This window comes from Mirounga angustirostris, unplaced genomic scaffold, assembly GCF_029215605.1.
Source record: "Mirounga angustirostris isolate CCGP_5_RB_7025 unplaced genomic scaffold, mMirAng1.0.hap1 SCAF_9, whole genome shotgun sequence".
Taxonomy (NCBI): domain Eukaryota; kingdom Metazoa; phylum Chordata; class Mammalia; order Carnivora; family Phocidae; genus Mirounga; species Mirounga angustirostris.
In genome coordinates, this window is record NW_026991717.1 from 80586706 (window position 1) to 80607049 (window position 20344).

Here is a 20344-nt window from a genome sequence, read left to right on the forward strand (position 1 = left end):
TACCCTTTTGTAACTGTTTTCATATTTGTCAGTATTTTTACATTGTAGTACCATGCTGTAAGCTCTGAGTGAAGGGACCCCTTACCTCCCTCTGTGCCAAGAACATATAGCTGCTCACTAAACATATACAGAATGAATGAATGGAGTAGGATTTTCATAGGCATATCAGGGGACTGGAGTAGGGACAGAATTTAGTCTGAAAAGAATCAGGAGATCACAAGTTGTGTTCAGAGTTGTTCAGTTTTTCTACAGTTGAAGTAATATGTTTCAGTGTGTCTCTCCTAGGCCCAGGTTTGGTAGAGCTAAGGATTTGGACTTGCTTCTTGAGATTTTTGTTTGTTTGTTTGTTTTAAAGATTTTATTTATTTGACAGAGAGAGTGCACAAGCAGGGGGTAGCGGCAGGCAGAGGGAGAAGCAGACTCTCAGCTGAGCAGGAAGCCCGATGTGGGACTCGATCCCAGGACCCCAGGATCATGACCTGAGCCAAAGGCAGACACTTAACCGACTGAGCCACCCAGTCTCACTTCTTGATATTTTTAGAGGAGTCCATAAATAATGTTGGTTGGGAAATAGACTTACTAGAATGGAGCTTTAAAAATATTTAACTTGGTGGAAATGAATAGAAAGGACAGGAGCCAGGAGAATGAAAGCCTTAAGGAAGCATTTGCAGTGGTCAGAGTTAACTCACACTGCAGGTTGTGACTCACCAATGAGTCATGAAACCAGTACACTGAGAGATGAAACCAAAGGTCTTATAATTCTTTTTTTTTTTAAAGATTATTTATTTATTTGATTGATTTATGATAGAGAGAGAGAGAGAGGCAGAGGCAGAGGGAGAAGCAGGCTCCCTGCGGAGTGAGGAGCCAGATATGGAACTTGATCCCAGGACCCAGGGATCATGACCTGAGCCAAAGGCAGATGCTTAACTGACTGAGCCACCCAGGCACCCCAAAACCAAAGGTTTTAAACAAATCAGGGTAAATTGCTCTTAGGAAGACAAAGTGCTATTTCATAAAGATTTGGTCTCAGTTATATATACATGTAAGTGTGCATTTATATTGAATCAAGATTTAAAATATTTCTCTTATGGTAAGATATTTATAATAATTCGGAAGAACACTGGTATAGGTGATAGGGAGTAAGAGTCTGATCCAGAATAACAGCACTGAAAATGGGAAGGGGAATAAATGTAGTTGACATTTTGAAGGAAGAATTGACAGGCTTGGCAATTGATTACATAGGGTATGGTGGTTAGAAAAAAAAATGGCAGAAATCTAAGGGATTTTGAGAGTTAGGCTGCCATTAATAAATCTACCAGCAGCTAGTTTTTTGCTCAGGATGACAGTGAGGTAGAAATAAGAGGTTAGATTCTCAGTCACAAATCCCTGCCCTTATTCTCTATGAGGGTCGTGATTTAAAACTGTTTGGCAAGGAAGAGACTGGTAGAGAAAATGATTTGGTGTTGGCCTTTTTAGTACTATTCACATCACATGATGTATGTGACCATCCCTTCTCCTTACAGAAACAGATTTATTAATCTGTATATTTGTAGCCTCTTACACACAGATTGATTTTTTTTTAACACTGAGAGAGCTATATTCTTTAATATGTATATAACCTCTTTTATGGTTGCAAATTAAATTACTTTAGAAATTTTGTAATAATTTCTTAGGCAACAGGATGCTACTTGCAGAGCCATTTTTATAGTGGTGAAGAGAATGAGCTCAGGAGTCTGAATGCTAGAGTTCAAATCCTAGCTCTGTTACTTTGTAGCTGTATGACCTAAGCAAGTTACTTAATTCATAATGTGGGAATTATAGTACTGTTTCCCTCAGAAGTTTGAGGTGAGAAATAAATGAGATAATGCCCACAAAGGGCTTAGTACAGTGTTTGGCACAAGCTGACCAACCAATAATGTCAATGTAATTAATGTTGCTTATTATAACTACTTTTAGAATGTTATCATGAAACATAAATTTGTAACTTATAGGTATTTATGTTTTGGCCTACATATTTGGACTAGTCCCTTATTTGCTAATAAGAATTTTAACAAGAAATTGTTAAAAATTTAGATGAATAGTGTCTTTGAGATTTCCTTATTCCTTGAGTACTTCACTTGAGCCTAAACCATTCTCTTCATATAGATTAAATTGCTAAAGTTATATAGAATCTAAAATTATTTTAAAATTGCATTATTTAAAAAAATTTTTTTTAAATTTGCATTATTTAATACAGTTCATTGCTGTCACAAATAAACCTCAAAATATATAATGATGCAAATACAATAGCAGTTTATTTCTTGCTCATGTAACAGTACTCATAGATGAACAGGTGAGCAGGGTGATCTTCTTCCAGGAAGTTATTTAGGCCACTGTAGCCTCTGCCATGTTCAAATGTGAGTTCTAAACCCACCTTTGGGGCCATCCTCGTTTGAGCCAGCCAGAAGGGAAAGACAGCACAGAGGCATGCACGTGGAGATTTTTATGGACAAGACATACATACATGTCTATTCACACTTCACTAAAACTCAGTCACGTGGTCACTTGTCACATTTCTCAAGGAGCCCAAGAAATGTAGGTTAGCTATGTGCGAGGAAGATGAGACCACGGACTTAGGTCAACAGCTACTTGTCTGCTACAGTTGACCTGGAAACAAAGTATAGATTAAAGCCTAATGCTAGTCACTGAATAACAGCATTGTTGTAAATAATTCTGAAAATTCTATAACTATTTCAGCCTTGCAAATAGTTACTTATTTTTTTAAAGATTTTATTTATTTATTTGACAGAGAGAGACACAGCAGGAGAGGGAACACAAGCTGGGGGAGTGGGGGAGGGAGAAGCAGGCTTCCCAGGAGCCCGATGCGGGGCTTGATCCCAGGACCCTGGGATCATGACCTGAGCCGAAGGCGGATGCTTAACAACTGAGCCACCCAGGCGCCCCAATAGTTATTTATTTTAAAAAGGGAGATAGGAATTTTGCTTTTCCTGTGGTTTACTTTTCCTGCTGGTTAAAAACAAACAAAAAAATCAAAGAAGAAAATACTACTGTGGTGTGGAACTTTTAAGTATTTATTTATAAGGGTTAATGATTATATTTTCATCTAAGAAAAATAAGGTTATCTTAGAACCTAAAATAGATGATTCTTTTTTTTTAATGTTTTTTTTTAATTTATTTATTCATGAAAGAGAGAGAGAGAGAGGCAGAGACAGAGGGAGAAGCAGGCTCCCCGCCCAGCAGGGAGCCCGATGCGGGACCCGATCCCAGAACCCTGGGACCACGACCTGAACCAAAGGCAGACGCCTAACCATCTGAGCCACCCAGGCGCCCCTAAAATAGATGATTCTTAATCAGTGTTTTCTTTCCATTTTCTGTTGCTTTTCATTTTCATTGTCGCAGACCCTACACCTTGTTCTTAGCAATGAGGATCAGAGTTGTGGTTTATTATTTTTCTGGCAGAGTAGCCATTTATGTTAGTTAGGTTAATCATTTGGACCTGGAGTTCTACACCTTCACCCTTGAATATCTTCAAAACTCAAGTATTCATGATACCTGCCTTAGAGCTTTTTTAGCATCTGTCTAGTTTGCTAGACCACAAAAGTCATATTCATTCATTCATTCATTCATTCATTCATTCATTCATTTGACAGAGAAAGCACAAGCACAAGCAGGGGGAGAGGGAGAAGCAGGCTCCCTGCTAAGCAGGGAGCCTGAAGTGGGGCTTGATCCCAGGACCCCAGCATCATGACCTGAGCTGAAGGCAGATGCTTAACTGACTGAGCCACCCAGGCATCCCCTGTCCTATTGTATTTAATATCTCAAGCTGACCTGCCTTAAAAAACAATTTAGAGTTAGGTAATCTTATGTGAAAATCAAGGCAAGTGACATTTATTATCTCCTTTCCTCCTTGAGCATAGTTTTTCCTCTGTGATTGTCAACTGGTTTCATTTGGTTCTCTGGGAAGTTTTATACATTTGACGTATTTGAAGAATCTTTCATTATTGGCTATAGAGGCCTTAACAAAGTCCTGCTTGAATTCTTTCTAGGAACACATTAATTAGTTTGCACATGACATCACATGTGGCTTCCTTCTTCACAATTGGTTAATTTTTCCACTTTTAGAAAAGTGACTTTTCTTTATTGATAACCTTTATAAAACTGGATAGTATTCTTTTTTTTTTTTTTTAAAGATTTTATTTATTTATTTGAGAGAGAGAGAGAGAGCACATGAGAGGGAAGAGGGTCAGAGGGACCAGCAGACTCCCCGCTGAGCAGGGAGCCCGATGCGGGACTCAATCCCGGGACTCCAGGATGATGACCTGAGCCAAAGGCAGTCGCTTAACCAACTGAGCCACCCAGGCGCCCCTGGATAGTATTCCGTATCTTGGCCATAATTACATCTCAGAGACCAAAGTTGTATGCTCATTTGTGTCTTTCCTTAGGATCTCTCAGAAATCCATGAATGTTTTTACCTAGAATGCTGTTCTATGTGATTTACATGAATTAAAGTAATATAACCCTCACAACAACCCTGTGAGATAGATAACATTATTTCTGTCATTTTGTAGTTGAGGAAACTGTAGTACAGAAGATTAAATAACTCACATAAGGTTATCTATCTGTTTAGTGGGCATCTGGGCTCCTATCCCAAGCAGTCTGCTTTCTAGAGCCCACATTTTTAATTGCTGTTTCTGTGGATTATCCAAAACTGAGTAATCCAGAATTTAGTAATGTGGACACGGTAGAATACCACAAGGAGAGAATTTTCGGGGAACGAGAGGAGTCTCCATTAAATTTGCTTACCATTGGGGTTCTGATTGTCTAGGTGGGCAAGTGAGACAGGAAATGGGTGGATTGAAAAATGGGGAGGAGTTAAAGGGCTATAGGCTCAGGTGATAGTCGAGAGGTATAATGAATGTGTTTTAGGGAAGGGGAGTTCCATGACCAGGGGAAGGAAGTGAAGTCTAAAGCCTCCTTAATTGCAGCAATTAGTGTGAAGAGGTTTCAAATTAGGCCTTCCTTTATAACTGTGCTCTTAATTACTATGCTAAATCGCCCTCCTAAACTGTATTGACTCATCATTGTTTCAGGCCACCTAGTTCCATGAACAAAATCCTCCAGTCCATTTACTTTTCATCTTGTTTGGTGACTTCCACATACAAAGCAGTGACCCAGCTGGTCTTGAATTTTGGCTATGTTATTTACTAACTGTGTGCTCTTGAGCAAATAATATAGCTTCAGTGTTTTGTGACCCATCTCATAAGTCATTATGGCAGTTAAATGAGATTATATATATATAGTACTTAGCATAGACCTTAGCACATGGTACTATAAGGGTGGCTCTGAATGTTATTGTTTTAGTGGTAGATTTTAGGGGTCATTATTATAGAGATCATCTTTTGTTGTAAACCCTCATTTTGGGATTTAAGACAGAAAGAAGTTGAATTGTACCTCATAGACCCACAGCTGTATAGTTGGTCCCTGAGAGGAACATGAATGCAAGTTTCCCTATTCATTGTTCTTTCCATGCCAGACTACTTCTCCTGAAAGAGAAAACAGAAACACCCATCTCATTTTTAAAAATTATAATATTTGGGGGCATCTGGATGGCCCGGTCAGTTAAACATTCGACTCTTGATTTCAGCTCAGGTGGTGATCTCAGGGTCATGGGATGGAGCCTCACCTCAGACTCCAAGTGTGGAGTCTGCTTGGGACTTTTCTCTCCCTCTCTCTCTGCCCCTCCCTGGTGTGCTCACTCATGCTCACTCTCTCTCTCTCTAAAATAAATGAAAATAAATCTTTAAAAAAATTATAATATTTGTACACTTGCTTCAAGGAATATACTAAAAACTGGTTCAAGGCTAATGGAGAACTGAATAGCACTTAAGAATCTAATCTATTTCAGTTATTATTATTCAGTCTCTATTTAACAGTCAATTTCTCCTCATTTTTTCTTAAATCATAGTTTTTAATCCTTGTGACAAATTCCAGCCAACAAGAATTTAACCTGATTGTAACCTTGAGAATTTGGATTATATAGTAGCCTGAAAAATCTTACTTGTTATTTACCTGAATCTGGATTTAAAATGCCAAGAAGAAATTAAAATTGGGGCCTTTTCAGCTTGCTTAATTCAATTCAGTTAGACACAAAAATCCAATATTTCAGAGCAACGTTGATATTTCAAGAGAGTCAATATTTTTAAAGTTAATAAAAGAAATACCCTTCTGAGCCAATGATGGATTGGAATAATGTAAAAATAACACGTAAAATGTTTGTGGTGGCTGATGTTAAGCAAACATGTAGCATTTACTTTCTTTCAGTAAAATTAGCTGAGGTAAAAAGAGATAAGGATCTTAAACATTTTTTCCTCTTAAAATTTTTTTTATTTGAGTCTAGTTGACACAAAAAAGGATCTTATATTTTGATGAGACATTAAAAAATGATTGAGCATGCCTACAGCTGCATCTCAGTGGTATTATGTAAATTAAGCTCTGGCAAAGCATCTGTTTTCTAATGTTTCTGCTGTCAAAGATATACAAAATAGCTCTATAATAAACAGCTTAACAACACATAAAGTATTCACACAATATAAGGCATTTGGGGGAGGACAGTAGGAGATGGTCACGTGGACATGAACTCTCCTATTTAAGAGAATTTTTTTTTTTTTTAAGATTTTTTATTTATTTGACAGCGAGAGAGACAGTGAGAGAGGGAACACAAGCAGCGGGAGTGGGAGAGGGAGAAGCAGGCTTCCCGCGGAGCAGGGAGCCCGATGCGGGGCTCGATCCCAGGACCCTGGGACCATGACCCGAGCCGAAGGCAGACGCTTAACGACTGAGCCACCCAGGCGCCCCTTAAGAGAATTTTTATGAATAAAATTGTCACATGGATATTCTAGTGTTCTTTCTTATTATATTAACTGCTCCTATTCAAAACTCATTGATTATGGAACACTACTCTTAAAAACTAGAATAGTGTTTTCTAATCTTTTTAATACTCAAGGTTCTCTTCTGAATTTTCTTCCAGCTAACCCTGTGGTTTGAAAAAGTTGTCTGCCACATACTCTGCATATCTTAATAAGTAATTTGTTTTCTCTTTCTAATCTGTGTGTTATCACACTCAGTTGATGTAATTTCAGTTAAAAGCAAAGAAACTTGACAGTTTATCTTTCCTATATAGTCTTGAAGGTAAGTGTTTCATGTTTCTTCAATTTTTAAAGTACTCCTAAATCACTGGCCCTTATAAATGTTCTTGTGCATCTTTTAGGACCTTGAAACAACATTAAATAGGAGAACTACCAAAGTCAGTTCTATGGTCACTCTTCAGTTGTCTACAACAGTGCTGTCCAATGGAAATGTAATGCAAGTCACAAATGTGATTTAAGAAGTTTTAGTAGCCATATTTTAAAATGTAGAAAAAAAAAAAGATGACCTTAACTTTATAATTTTTAAAGATTTTATTTATTTGAGAGAGAGAGTGAGAGAGAGAGCCCAAGAGGGGGGGTAGGGTCAGAGGGAGAAGCAAACTCCCCGCTGAGCAGGGACCCTGACGTGGAACTTGATCCTGGGACTCTGGGATCATGACCCAAGCCGAAGGCAGTCGCTTAACCAACTGAGCCACCCAGGCACCCAACAGATGACCTTAACTTTAATAAATAATTATGGCAATGCAAATTAAAGCCACAGTACAGAGGATGGGCCCAGTGTCAGGAAGAAGGAGGACAAACTAGAATACACCTACACTCCTGCAAATTTCTTTCCCTACCTCTTGCCAAAGGAAACTATAGAGAGTAATGCCTATGGCTTCACTTCCACCTCCCAAAACTCATGTCACTTTACTTTTAGGGAACTTTAATGAGGAGCCATAAAGGAAGGAAGAGTCTAGGAAATATAGTTCTCAGTATAAAGAGATTAACGATTTGAATAGTCCAACACAATGAGATACCACTACACGCTCATCACACTTGTTAAAATAAAAGCGACTGGTGACTTGCAATGATATGGATGGAACTAGAGGCTATTATGCTAAGCAAAATAAGTCAGTCAGAGAAAGACAATTATCATATGATCTCACTCATGTGGAATTTAAGAAATAAAACAGATCATAGGGGATCATAGGGGAAGAGAGGAAAAAGTAAAATGATGAAATCAGAGAGGGAGACAAACCATGAGAGACTTAACTATAGGAAACAAACTCAGGGTTGCTGGAGGGGAGGGGGTGGGGGGGATGGGGTAACTGGGTGATGGACATTAAGGAGGGCACTTGAAGAAGTAATGAGCACTGAGTGTTACAACTGATGAATCACTAAATTCTACCTCTGAAACTAATAATACAGTATATGTTAATTAAATTGAATTTAAATAAAAAATTTTCCAGTTTTCCAAAATGGTTGTACCAGTTTAAAATGGTTGTACCAGTTTACACTTAGCTGAAACTGAGTTTTACTTGCTCTTTGTCCTCACCAAGATTTGGTATTTGTTGTTGTTGTTTTTGTCATCGTCGTATAGACATTTATCTGTTCTAATCAGATCTTAGGCATAAATGTGTGGTATCTCATTGTGGTTCTAATTTGCATTTCTCTGATGATTAGTGAAGTTGAAAACTTTTTCTCAAGTTTGTTGGTCTTTGATACCCTCTTTTAAGGAGTGCCTGTTAAGTCTTGCCCATTTTTAAATTTCTGATGTTCTTTTGTTAGTTTGTAGAGTTCTTTATATATTCCAGATAAAAGCCCTTTGTTAGGGATGTGTATTATAAATCCCATCTCCTGCTTTATAGCTTGCCTTTTCACTCTCTTAATTGTGTCTTCCAATTACGTTATTAACTTTGATATAGTCAGTTTAACAAAATACTTTTTTATTTATGTTTAGTGCTTTGTGTCCTGCTAGAAAAGTCTCACACCACTCACACCATACCTCAGCCATGCTGGCCTTTCAATTCCTTGAAGGAGACTTGTGCTCCCTACTTCTTCCTTGAGAGTTTTCCCTCCTTTTCTCTTTGTTTTTACTTGCTTATTCTTTAACTTTTAGGTCACATATTTCCTCAAGGAACTCCTCTGTGACTCCCAGGGTAGATGTAGTTCTCTCTGTTCTACACTCATAATCCTCTGTGTTTTGCTTCCAGAGAAGCTCTTCCATCTTTAAAGTAGATTTTTGTACTATTAATTGTTCCCATCCATTTCTCTAATTAGCATGCAATCTCCAGGAGGGCAAAGATCAAGTCTCTTTTGCTTACCACTGTATGCTACTCCTTTTGTTTAGCTCAGTTACTGGCATATAATAGGCGCTCATTAAATATTGAGTTTGCTTACGGTTTTATGTTTATGACATTTTGTAGTCTATATAGGGAACATGTCTGAGACATTTAGATATTGATAATAAGTTAATGATGTAAGTGATTACATGCTCTATACCTTCCTATGTCTTGGGGAGTCCAAGAGATTCTGGAGTAAGGATGCTTTTCCTGTTCTCTCTGGATTAGAATATACCCTCACCTAGATTTTCACAATATTTAAGTGTTTTTCCTTTTCCCATTTCTTGAGTGATATTTTTATGCTTAAGTTGAAAGCTCTATAGTGAGGGAATATATCACATTTAACGTAAATGGCAGTAAAACTGCTCAAGCAGTGGGTGTGTGATATAGACATACTGCATCCCAAAGATTTTGAACAGTTGTGTTTTCATTTTCATTTGTTTCCATGAATTTTTTAAATTCTTCTTTAATTTCCTGGTTGACCCATTCATTCTTTAGTGATACAGGCATACTGAATAAACAAATAAGGTGTGTGATCTTTAGCTATGTTTTCTTCTGGCTTTGTGGGGATGGTATTGAATTACCAAAGTACAATATGATTTATTTTGTATAATACTTTGCATCAACAAAAGAGCATATATTAAATGCTTGGAAAATGCTTAGCTACAGATTTATGTCCCTCACAATTTGTCTTCATTTGCATATGTTCTGGGAAACTTTAGTCTGTTCTGTTTCTCTTTTCAGAAAGAATAAGAAATTTCATCACCTTCTTGTCTATATGGTTCATCGTGGCTTGTCAGTGCTATTCTTCATTTAAAATGCAAATATTCTATTAGAGATATCTCCTATAATGATGATCTTTTTGGTAGAGTTGATAGGATGATATAGACATGTTTTCTCTAAGCCTTTGATAATTGTGTTCCTTATTTTTATTCTAGAAGAGATGCACTGCTTTTCACTAATAAGAAAATGGGATTAAAAGAAACGTGAATAAGGATTATATTTGCAGAGCCTGTCTATTTATTTAGCACATGTTTATAAAGTATCTATTTTGTGCCAGAAGCTGGGGAAACTCAGAGATGGACACTTTCTATAAGACTTTAAATTTTTGTTTGAAATGATAACATTCTGGTAAGAGCTGAGTTTTCGTCTTTTGCTGGCTGTGTTCTTTTTCTCAGCTATGGAACGGGGATATAAAATACCCATCTCGTAAAGTTTTTGATAGGAGTAAATAAGGTAGTTCATCTAAAACACTCACCCCAGTGCCTGGTATATAATAAGCACTCAATATTTGTTAGCTGTCATTTACTATGAGGCTTCGTTCACAATAGCCTCTTTTCCATTTATTTTCCTGTGTTTCTTTCTGCTTATTTTTTCTGTATTGCTATCAGAGCTAAATTTCTAAAACACAGATCTGATTGTGTAACATTACCTCTTGGGACCATCTTTTCAACTTGAAAAACCTTTTATGGGACCATCTTTTCAACTTTAAAAATCTTTTGTGGTTTTCTGTTGTCACAAGAAGAAAGTCATCAGTGGCATTTAGCACCTTGCCATCAGACTCTGACCTCCCTTATTAAACCAGCTTCTGCCTTTGCCCTCCATTGGCGTGCAGCCCAAAAAGGCCATGTGCAGTATTTCACTATCTTGGCTTGTGTGCCTCAACCCTTCTTACCCTTCCAGTTGGGAAGAAACAATTTTGGGTAATGTGGGCAGCTCAGAGATACCTCTTAGTCTTCCCAGACAGAATTTTTTTATCCCAGTCATTTCTTTATCTTTAGCATTTATCACATTATTAATTATATGTGTTTTGCTCTCCCACTAGCTTGTGAGTTCCCTTTAAAGCAGAGACCATAACTTATTCATCACTGTATCACTAGAACCCAGTGGGCACTGAGTAAAAACTTGTTGAAATAATGGATTGAGATTTGGTTTAATTTTGTTTTAATTTTAATGGTTTTTGTTATTCTAGGTCCTGGGCCTTGTCCAAAATATGAGTGTTTTCCAGTGTCCAAAATGTAAACATAGAACTCATATTTTTGGTGCTGATGGTGCAAGAAGACTAGCACGGACCCTTGATCTTGATGTTCTAGGTAAGATCATAGGATATTCTTTTGCAGAGAAAATGGCAGAAGGGAAGGTGAGGATAAGGTGTGGTGATGAAGAGTGTCTCAGAAAATGATGAATTGTCTTCAGTTTTGTGCTTTAAATTAAGATAGTAGGGAGTTGTATGTGTTAACCTTCCTTTGCTTTTTATAATACTTCATTAGTGGAAGGCTTTTTGAAGAGGAGGTTTGTTCTGCCGATTATAACTTTTGCTGCGGGTAAAAACTGCCTGCAATTTGAATTTGAGAAGAGTTTCATGGTCTGGGTGCTGTAATTTGAAGTCCTTATTTTAAATAATGGTCATCAGTTTGTTTGCTAAGGGGACACATCTCTCAGTATAAACAGGTATGTGAAAACACCTGGGTAGTGTGTTGTAGCAACCTTTGGAAGTGTCAGTTCTTGGTGCATATGAAAAAAATGCCTTCCTGACAAGTTCTCAATTTATCAGTCCTTTTGCTCTAGAAAGATAATATTTTCTGTCTTCTGTAATCTTTTCATATGTTTTTGCCATGTCTCTGAGATATGGCACCTGAAATGCACATTGTATATACTGTTCACGTTACTGAATTGAAGGATTAATTAGTGTTATGAGAAGTAAATAATGTGTTAAGTGAACAAAACACAGATTTTAGATAAAACATAATTTTTGAAAAATCCACAGGCAACTTAATGGACATTTTAGGAAATGTGTTGATATTTTCCTTTTGAATGAGTTTCTGTTCTGGGCAAAGGCAGATGTTAGATGCTGAATAAGGGAGGAATAGAGTGAATTATTAGTTTTAGGTAGTTAACAATTAAGATCCCTTAGAGATCAAGGAATTTCAAAACATTCTTTATCATAATTAAATTTCTAAAAGTTGATGTTAAATGCGTTATTGTTATTATGCATTTGCACTATAGCAGCCACCGCAGTACCAGGTGAATACTAATGGTATATTTTGATACATTGCTATAATTCTAACCACTAATTATATTCTGCAACTGTTTCTTATTTAACTAACCTAGAAAGTTCAGTTTCCCAAATCTGCATAATAACAACAGATTGACATTCACTTATATAATAAAGTAAATGTGTAATTATAATGGCATTATTGAATTATGCTGACAATATTATAATTCCCTGATTTATAAATTGGTGGTACGATATTGTAAATCACTTATTTTGAATATGAAATATATCTCATAGGAAACAATCTCACATATGGAAGTTACATTTTACTCAACAGCTCAGAAATGTTTAGTTACCCTAAAAATGTGTCAGAAACACTGATTACTGATCACAAAAAAAAAAAAAAAAAAGGATAGTGCTTATAGATTGTTGTATCTAACAGTGTTCTGGGAAAAATAATTCAGAGTTCCAACTCAGGGCACATCTCTTCCTTTTAATGTAGTCATGGGGCCCAGTGAGACCTCCCATGATCTGGAACAGGGGCTCCATTAACAAAGAGGTTGGAGTCAGGAAGGAGGAACTGAAATCAGGGTAAGAGCTCTCCCAGTTATGGCCTCCTGGCTAGCTGGTTGAACTCCCCAGGAACCCTATATGTCCTTTACTGACTCCCTGGCTGCCTCTTAATTTATTTTCATCCATTGGGCTACACTTAAAAAATTATTTGGTAAAATAGCTCTCAGAACTTGCCCCATATTACCTACAAGGACAGATTATGCATAGTCATTATGTCCCTCAGAGATACTTTTTTTTTTTTAATTTTTATTTATTTATTTGACAGAGAGAAAGACAGTGAGGGAGGGAACACAAGCAGGGGGAGCGGGAGAGGGAGAAGCAGGCTCCTGGCCGAGCAGGGAGCCTAATGTGGGGCTCGATCCTAGGAACCTAGGATCATGACCTGAGCCGAAGGCAGATGTTTTTAATGACTGAGCCACCCAGGCACCCCTCAAAGATACTTTTCAAGGCCAGGCTGCACTTTACCCACTCTCCATACCATTACTCCTTTTTATCCTTCTCTGATATACAGCTGTTAGCCCATTACCACTCTCACTATGGTGTGCCACCTATTTTCTAAAAAAGTTTTCCTCTTTCTTTATCAACTCTTCTGTGTTTACAGATAGAATTATGAGTCTCTAGAAGGCAGAAACTATATTGATAGGTGACTATATAAAGGAGAAGGTTTTGCTTTTTTTTTTCTTCCATTACTGCAGTAGAAATGAAAGCATTCAAGATTCCTTACTATAATGGCATAAATCAAGGAAAAAGCTTTATGGGTTTCTAAGAATTTTCTTTAACATATTTTCCCTTACCCCTGTGACAGTTTCTTACAGTCTTAAGTTGATCTATAGACTAGACATCAAATTTACTGAAAAGCTGATCTTTAAATGACTACTAAAATATTCAGGTATTTTGTCATTGGCTATTGAACACTTAGGAAAGATTTAAAGAGTTGATTAAGATTCCCAAATTTGCTGACAAGAGGAGAATGAAATATGTTCCTCTACGTACTTTATAATATAACTTATAATAGATTTGTAATTTTGTAACATATACTTCTGCTTTAGCCTGGCATGGTGCTGACTGACTTATTTATATAAACATACACACACACACACATTTCAGTAACCCTTGCATGGATTTGGAGTAGTTCTAAGAATGCTTTACCATGACGAGTCAGCTTTTCTACTTACGGCTCCATTTACTGCATTTTAAGTCCAAACCTTTTGAAAGGCTTCATTTGTGAAGGGGTTGTGGAGTCAATTGGATGATGGATCAGAGCATTTTCCCCCTAAATTCTACTACCTAATAGTAACATATCCTCAGGAAAGACACACAACCTTTTCAACCTCAGGACTGTATTGTGGAGGTTCTTATATACTTCCTGAGATCTCATCAAGTTCACAAGTTATATATAATGCTATATAGATTGATACATGATAAAAGAAAAATACTTCCATTGGATAAAGAGGCAGGTAGTGGAGATAACAGATCTGCCTTACTTTTCAGCAGTTATTAGCTCACTCATCTGCCAACATCAGGAAGGTAATTTTGTTATACTTTTTTTGGACGACTTTGTCTCCCCATCTTTTCCTCTTCATTTTCCTCTTATTGTTTGGTATGATGTGTCTATATCAGATATTACAGGGAAAAATAATTTTACAAATGTCTTCCAAGCCATTTCTTGCTGGAAGACCTCCAGCAACGAATAAATCAGAGGCCTTATCCCTTGATTGGCTGCCACATAGCTTTCATATATACATATACAATCCCTGAACTACCCTCAAATGGAATATGTTGCCCCTAATTTTCATTTGAAATTCCTTTTTTAGAGATTTAGCAACTTGAGGATAGTCATAGTTCAAGTTGAGTTTAATGAATTTAATTTAAATTTTGGGTTTTTTTTTCCAAAGTTCAAATAGTGAAATTCCAAATGTCTATATAAACTTTTGTAGTATTAATGGATGTCTGGTGGACTCTTTTAGGAGACATTCCCTTACATCTTAATATAAGGGAAACTTCAGATACAGGCCAGCCGATTGTGTTTTCACAGCCTGAAAGTGATGAGGTAAGTGATGTTTTTAAATATGTCTTTTAGTGTCTTTTTATAGGATATATACTTTTTGATATTTGGAAAGAAAGTTGGGAAGATCAAGTTTATTTGCATTGCATGTATTAAGCAAAGATTAGTTATTTAAAGCATCTTTAAATAACTATTTTATATGGTAAGCATACCAGCGCTTGCTCTGAATTATTAGCTGAACAAGTTCACCTACGAAGAGCCATCACCCAGTGAGTGTTTGCAAAATTCTTATTTTGCTGGCTAGCTGTATCTAACTGCCCAAGATTACCATACTTCAGTATTAGAAGTTCAGCTGATTGTTAGGAGAAGGGAAACTAATGTAAGAAAGTATTGAGTTGGGGGTGCCTGGGTGGCACAGTTGGTTGAGCGTCCAAGTTGGCTTCAGCTCAGGTTGTGATCTTGGGGTTGTGAGATGGAGCCCCATATCGGGCTCTGTGCTCAGCGCAGAGTCTGCTTGAAATTTTCTCTCCCTTTCCCTCTGCCTCTCCCGCTCATGCTCTCTGTCTTTCTAAAATAAATAAATAAATCTTTAAAAAAGGGGAAATATTGAGTTGGATATAGGGAAATTGTTATAAATGCATTAGAGATGGGATTTTCACTACATTTATTTTAATAAATACTATTGAGGAGGTAAGGTCGAAAACCGGTTGTGTTTCATTAGCCAACATCGTTGGGGATACAGTTGATAGTTTTTCAAGATTGTTGAAGCTTTCCGACTTTAAGAATAAAATCTTTTATTTTATTCTCTTTTTTAGATAGGAATAAAATTAATCATATGTATCTCTTCTATCCCAAGTAGCACTTAGCTATGTAAGCATCATCTGGGTACATCAGTTTTGATGTAGTTTTTGTGCTCCTTTGCTGAAAAGCCCCAGTCAGCCTTCTAATAATTATTCCTTTTTGTTTTTCCTTACCTAATGGGTATAACTTTATAGTACTATTATTTTGGCTATCCCTAACTACTACTATTTTCATTCCATCCTTCCTTTCTCTAATCTTATGTGAACTAGAAAATAAAAGAGCTGAGGTTGATTAAAGCTGTAAATAAAGTAAGGGTAAAATCGACAGTCAAGAATCTTGGATAAGTTAAGTACCTTCATTTTGAGTTCTTTCTTTTAGGAGCCCAAGGTCTTTTTCCTTTCTTAAGAGTCCACAGTTATGGTATAGGTGATTGAGTTGCTGGGGATATGATCTCTGAGGAAATAGTGTGTAATGTATAACACTTACTGTGTTTCTTTTCTCTGACATAGGTAGTAAATGTTAAATTTCCTTTTCAGCCTTTCTTAGAAATCTTTCAGATAAGCAAAAACCATAACCCTTTATTACTCTCCTAATTAAAGTCTGGCAGTCCCGCTACCATAGGTGTACTTTATGTAGTGGATGAAAGTTGTATGAAAATCTAGTGTGTTTTATTATTATTATTTTTTTAAGATTTTATTTATTTGATGGGGAGAGAGATAGCGAGAGCAGGGGGAGTGGGAGAGGGAGAAGCAGGCTTCCCGCGGAGCAGGGAGCCCGATGCGGGGCTCGATCCCAGGACCCTGGGATCACGACCTGAGCCGAAGGCAGACGCTTAGTGACTGAGCCACCCAGGCACCCCCAAATCGAGTGTGTTTTAATTACACACTTCCAAATGCCTCCCGAGAACAGACTAAAGACATTCTATGGTGATTTCTTATGACTAAGAATAATTACTTACAAGATTATATCAATTACGAGTTTAGATTTTTTAATATTTTCCCCACCTATCCATTATTGCTTTTTTCTTTGAGATTTCTCAAAAGAAGTAAAAGGAATGTAATAAAAGAGAAAACATATAGCAACCATCAAAAGATAGTATGATTTAAAACTCTAAACAGTATGTTTGTGTGGTTTTTTGGAGTTAATTTTTTAAATCTCATTTACATTTGCATAAACATTAGATCTATTATTTTACTGTTGCTGGCTGACATTTATGAGAACGAGGACAGCCTAACCCTTTGTAGTTTGTGCTAGATTTGATTTGGTGGGGTCTTGGCAAAAGTAGTGAGAATTTCATGTACCAGATTGTCAACCTTAAATATGAAGACTTCTGAGCAATTTTAAGATTTAGACATGGCCATGAAAAGGAAAAAAAAATAGTGCCTCGTGTTTATTCTGTTTCCATGGAAATTATTGCTTCCTACTCTTAGATTACAGACATTCATTATTAGTAATCATTCTCCTAATAATAATAGCAATTACAACGTACCAGACGCTGTCAGACATATTACTTACATAACTTTATGCTCACAACAACTTAATGCAATGTATAAATAGTCCCCATTTATACAGATGAGGAAACTGAGGTGCCGGGAATTTAAATAATTTTCCCAAGGTTATAGAACTAATAAATGGTAAAATGTGATTAATAGACAAGTCTTTTCCTTGTAAACATTGGCCTCTTTCCATTATATCACCTTCCAGATCTTAGCTGTGATTTCTTTAATTTGTTTTAAGAGGTAGTACAATACTTGGGTGCATTAAATACATTATCTTATTTGAGTCTCATAACACATTTGTGAGATACGTATAATAATTTCCATTTTTCAGATGAAGAAGCAGAGGTTCATTTACAGTGAAGAACTGTCCAAGATAGTGCTACAGGCTATTTCCCCTCACAGCTTGGACACCTAACTCTGTACATTTTCTTCTGAATGCAGTACTTGCTTCCTTTTCTAATAAATAGCAAGATTAGTTCAGTGTCTATGATGTATATTTAGACTAGCTTCCAGTTTGCCTCCTATTCATATCACAGGATCCTTCTGTTTACTCTTGTGATGAATCTTGCCTCTTGATAACCCCCTTCCCTTTTCCCCTTTGAACACCAATGGAAATATGCTCACAGGAGCCCGTCACAGCCCTCTCAGCAAATTCTGTTGTATTTGTGGAAGCTTAATACCCATTCTACTTGCATGTCTTCATTAAAAGAATAAAGTTTATACTTGCCGACATGATAAACTTCTGCAAAAGTTAATGGGACTGAACCCATAAAATTGTTAATCATTGGCCCCTTAGATCAGCACTTTTTATTGTTTGCTTTTAGGGGTTGACCTACAAGTAAAATTATTAATCAGTAAAGGTTTCATTTTTAGCTTTTTGTTTTCTTTCTAGCTCCATCTTCTCTGTTTTTCCATCACTCCCTCCTCCCAACCCCAGATTCCAGGGCTGTCATTCTCTGCACTGCAGATCTTTTAAAATTGGGCATTAGGGACTTCACTCTTCCAGTAACATTTAACTTCCAGAGGACACAAATACTATAGTCATAGTGATTAATTTAAAATATTATTCATGCTGATTTAAGGCATCATCAGAAAAGCTGGAAGGAGTTACAGCACCAGTTAAAAAGCATCAGCAAGCTGCTGCCTCCTCAGTCATTGGGCAAAACCTTCTAAACATGTGCACTGTTAACGAAAGGGGAATAATTGAAACTCCAAATATAGTAGTATATAACAGCCAGAGAAAGCCACAGAGGAAGGGAGAGGAAGTGGACACTTAGGATTCAGAACTCGTAAATTCAGTAGCATTGCCTCTTGTTTGTGTGATTATAATTGCTAATTCAACTTTATCTACCTTTTGCCTTTGCTTGAGTCTAGGACACAAGTAATGGACCCATGATTGACTAATAATTTTGTGTTTTCATCCTTTTGTTATCAGGTAAAAAATCTTAATATTGGCATACAGAAAGGTGTGCTATAAGGTATTCCTGGTAAAGACTTTCAAATATAAGTGGAAACTTTATTATCTTAGAATTTCTAAATTATTACCTTATAATCTTAATATGAAATGACTGTGTATGATAAAGTAGAACTTCAAATATTTAAAAACAAAGACAAAGGGAAAAAGTTCTCTATAAAATTTCTTGCACTTTGATTGCCATCCCTTTCCTTTAACTTGTTAATATAGAGCAGACAAATAGGATCCAGCTGTATTATCCATGCTTCTGGATAGCCCAATAAAAGATCTCGAATAGAAGTGTTATTTTATATATATTTGAGCTGATGAAAAAAGAGAGTATTAACAGTTTGAGAAATCGAAATCATACTTTTTACATATGATACACATATTTGCCTTTTTGCTAGTTATGGATTAAACAAAAGGGAGGGATTTAGTTTACTTGTTCTTCAGCCAGGAGAAGTACCTACGAGTACATGTTCGTAGGAGCTCTTCAATGAGATTGTAAATTACTTGAGGACATAATAGTAATAATAGCAGCCCTAATATTTGCTTCTTTTGTGCCAGTACTGCACATATTTTATTATTACTTAATATTCCCCCAAACCCTTTGAGGTAGATACTATTACTTCAGCCATTTTAGAGATGTGGAAACTGAATCTTAGAAGGGTTAAATTAAATAACTTTCCTAAGGCCTCATAGCTAATAAATGATGGAGCTAAGATTTTAAACCAGGCCTGTCTGACTTCAGAGCACCAACTCTTCACAAGTGAGCTATTCTGCCTTCCTTTTGTGAGGTGAACGTGATAACCACTACACTACGGAAACGGGACTCTGCCTTCCTTTTGTATCATTACGTCCCACAGAGTTCCAAAACAGTAACTTGTATATGATAAGAACCAAAACATATTTGTTGAAATGATACTGCATTGGCTGAAAAAATTCAATCTCAACAGTTTCATAGACATTGAAACTGTAAAACTAAGCACTTTCAGTGGTTTCTTTGCAAATGGCAATCTAACCAGTACTTCGAGTGTGATATATTGAAAGTTTAAGCTTGGAGATAGTTCATTAAAAAGCAGAGGTTAAGGGGTGCCTGGGTGGCTCAGTTGTTAAGCGTTTGCCTTCAGCTCAGGTCATGATCCCAGGGTCCTGGGATCGAGCCCCACATCGGGCTCTCTGCTCCACAGGAAGCCTGCTTCTCCCTCTCCCACTCCCCCTGCTTGTGTTCCCTCTCTCTCTGTGTCTCTCTCTGTCAAATAAATAAAATCTTTAAAAAAAAAAAAAAGCAGAGGTTAAATGTAGCAAATTTGATTATTCTGGAATCATTCAATATTTTGTGTAGTCTGATAGGTTTATGTCTCTAATTTAACATAAGTAAGAATTTAAAGATGATAGATTGATGGCCTTCTCTCAGCTTGCTTTAGTGAACTTTACGTTTTTCATCACAAAAATTTTAGGCTTAAACACTCAGAAAAGCTACTAGGAGATAAAAGGTATTTACAAAGATGCATGGGTAAAAATCAGCACACTAGATTTAAGAGAAGTATTTATTTATGAAGTATATATTATTTCCATTTTTAAACAAAACTGTTGTTTCTGTTAACTATAACAGAGAGTGAAACCATTTTTTTTTTTTAAAGATTTTATTTATTTATTTGACAGAGAGAGACACAGCGAGAGAGGGAACACAAGCAGGGGGAGCGGGAGAAGGAGAAGCAGGCTTCCCGCTGAGCAGGAAGCCCGATGCAGGGCTCGATCCCAGGAC

General features: G+C 36.7%; 1 protein-coding gene across 5 annotated transcripts in view; it reads left to right on the plus strand.

Annotated features, from left to right (window-relative positions):
- NUBPL (NUBP iron-sulfur cluster assembly factor, mitochondrial) overlaps positions 1–20344 on the plus strand; it is a 283831-nt gene that overhangs the window by 176253 nt on the left and 87234 nt on the right. For all 5 annotated transcript variants that reach the window (XM_064570929.1, XM_064570930.1, XM_064570928.1 and 2 more), the window contains 2 exons: positions 11223–11343; positions 14786–14868. In XM_064570929.1, the coding sequence (XP_064426999.1) occupies positions 11223–11343; positions 14786–14868 (204 nt within the window). The remainder of the gene's footprint in view (positions 1–11222; positions 11344–14785; positions 14869–20344) is intronic.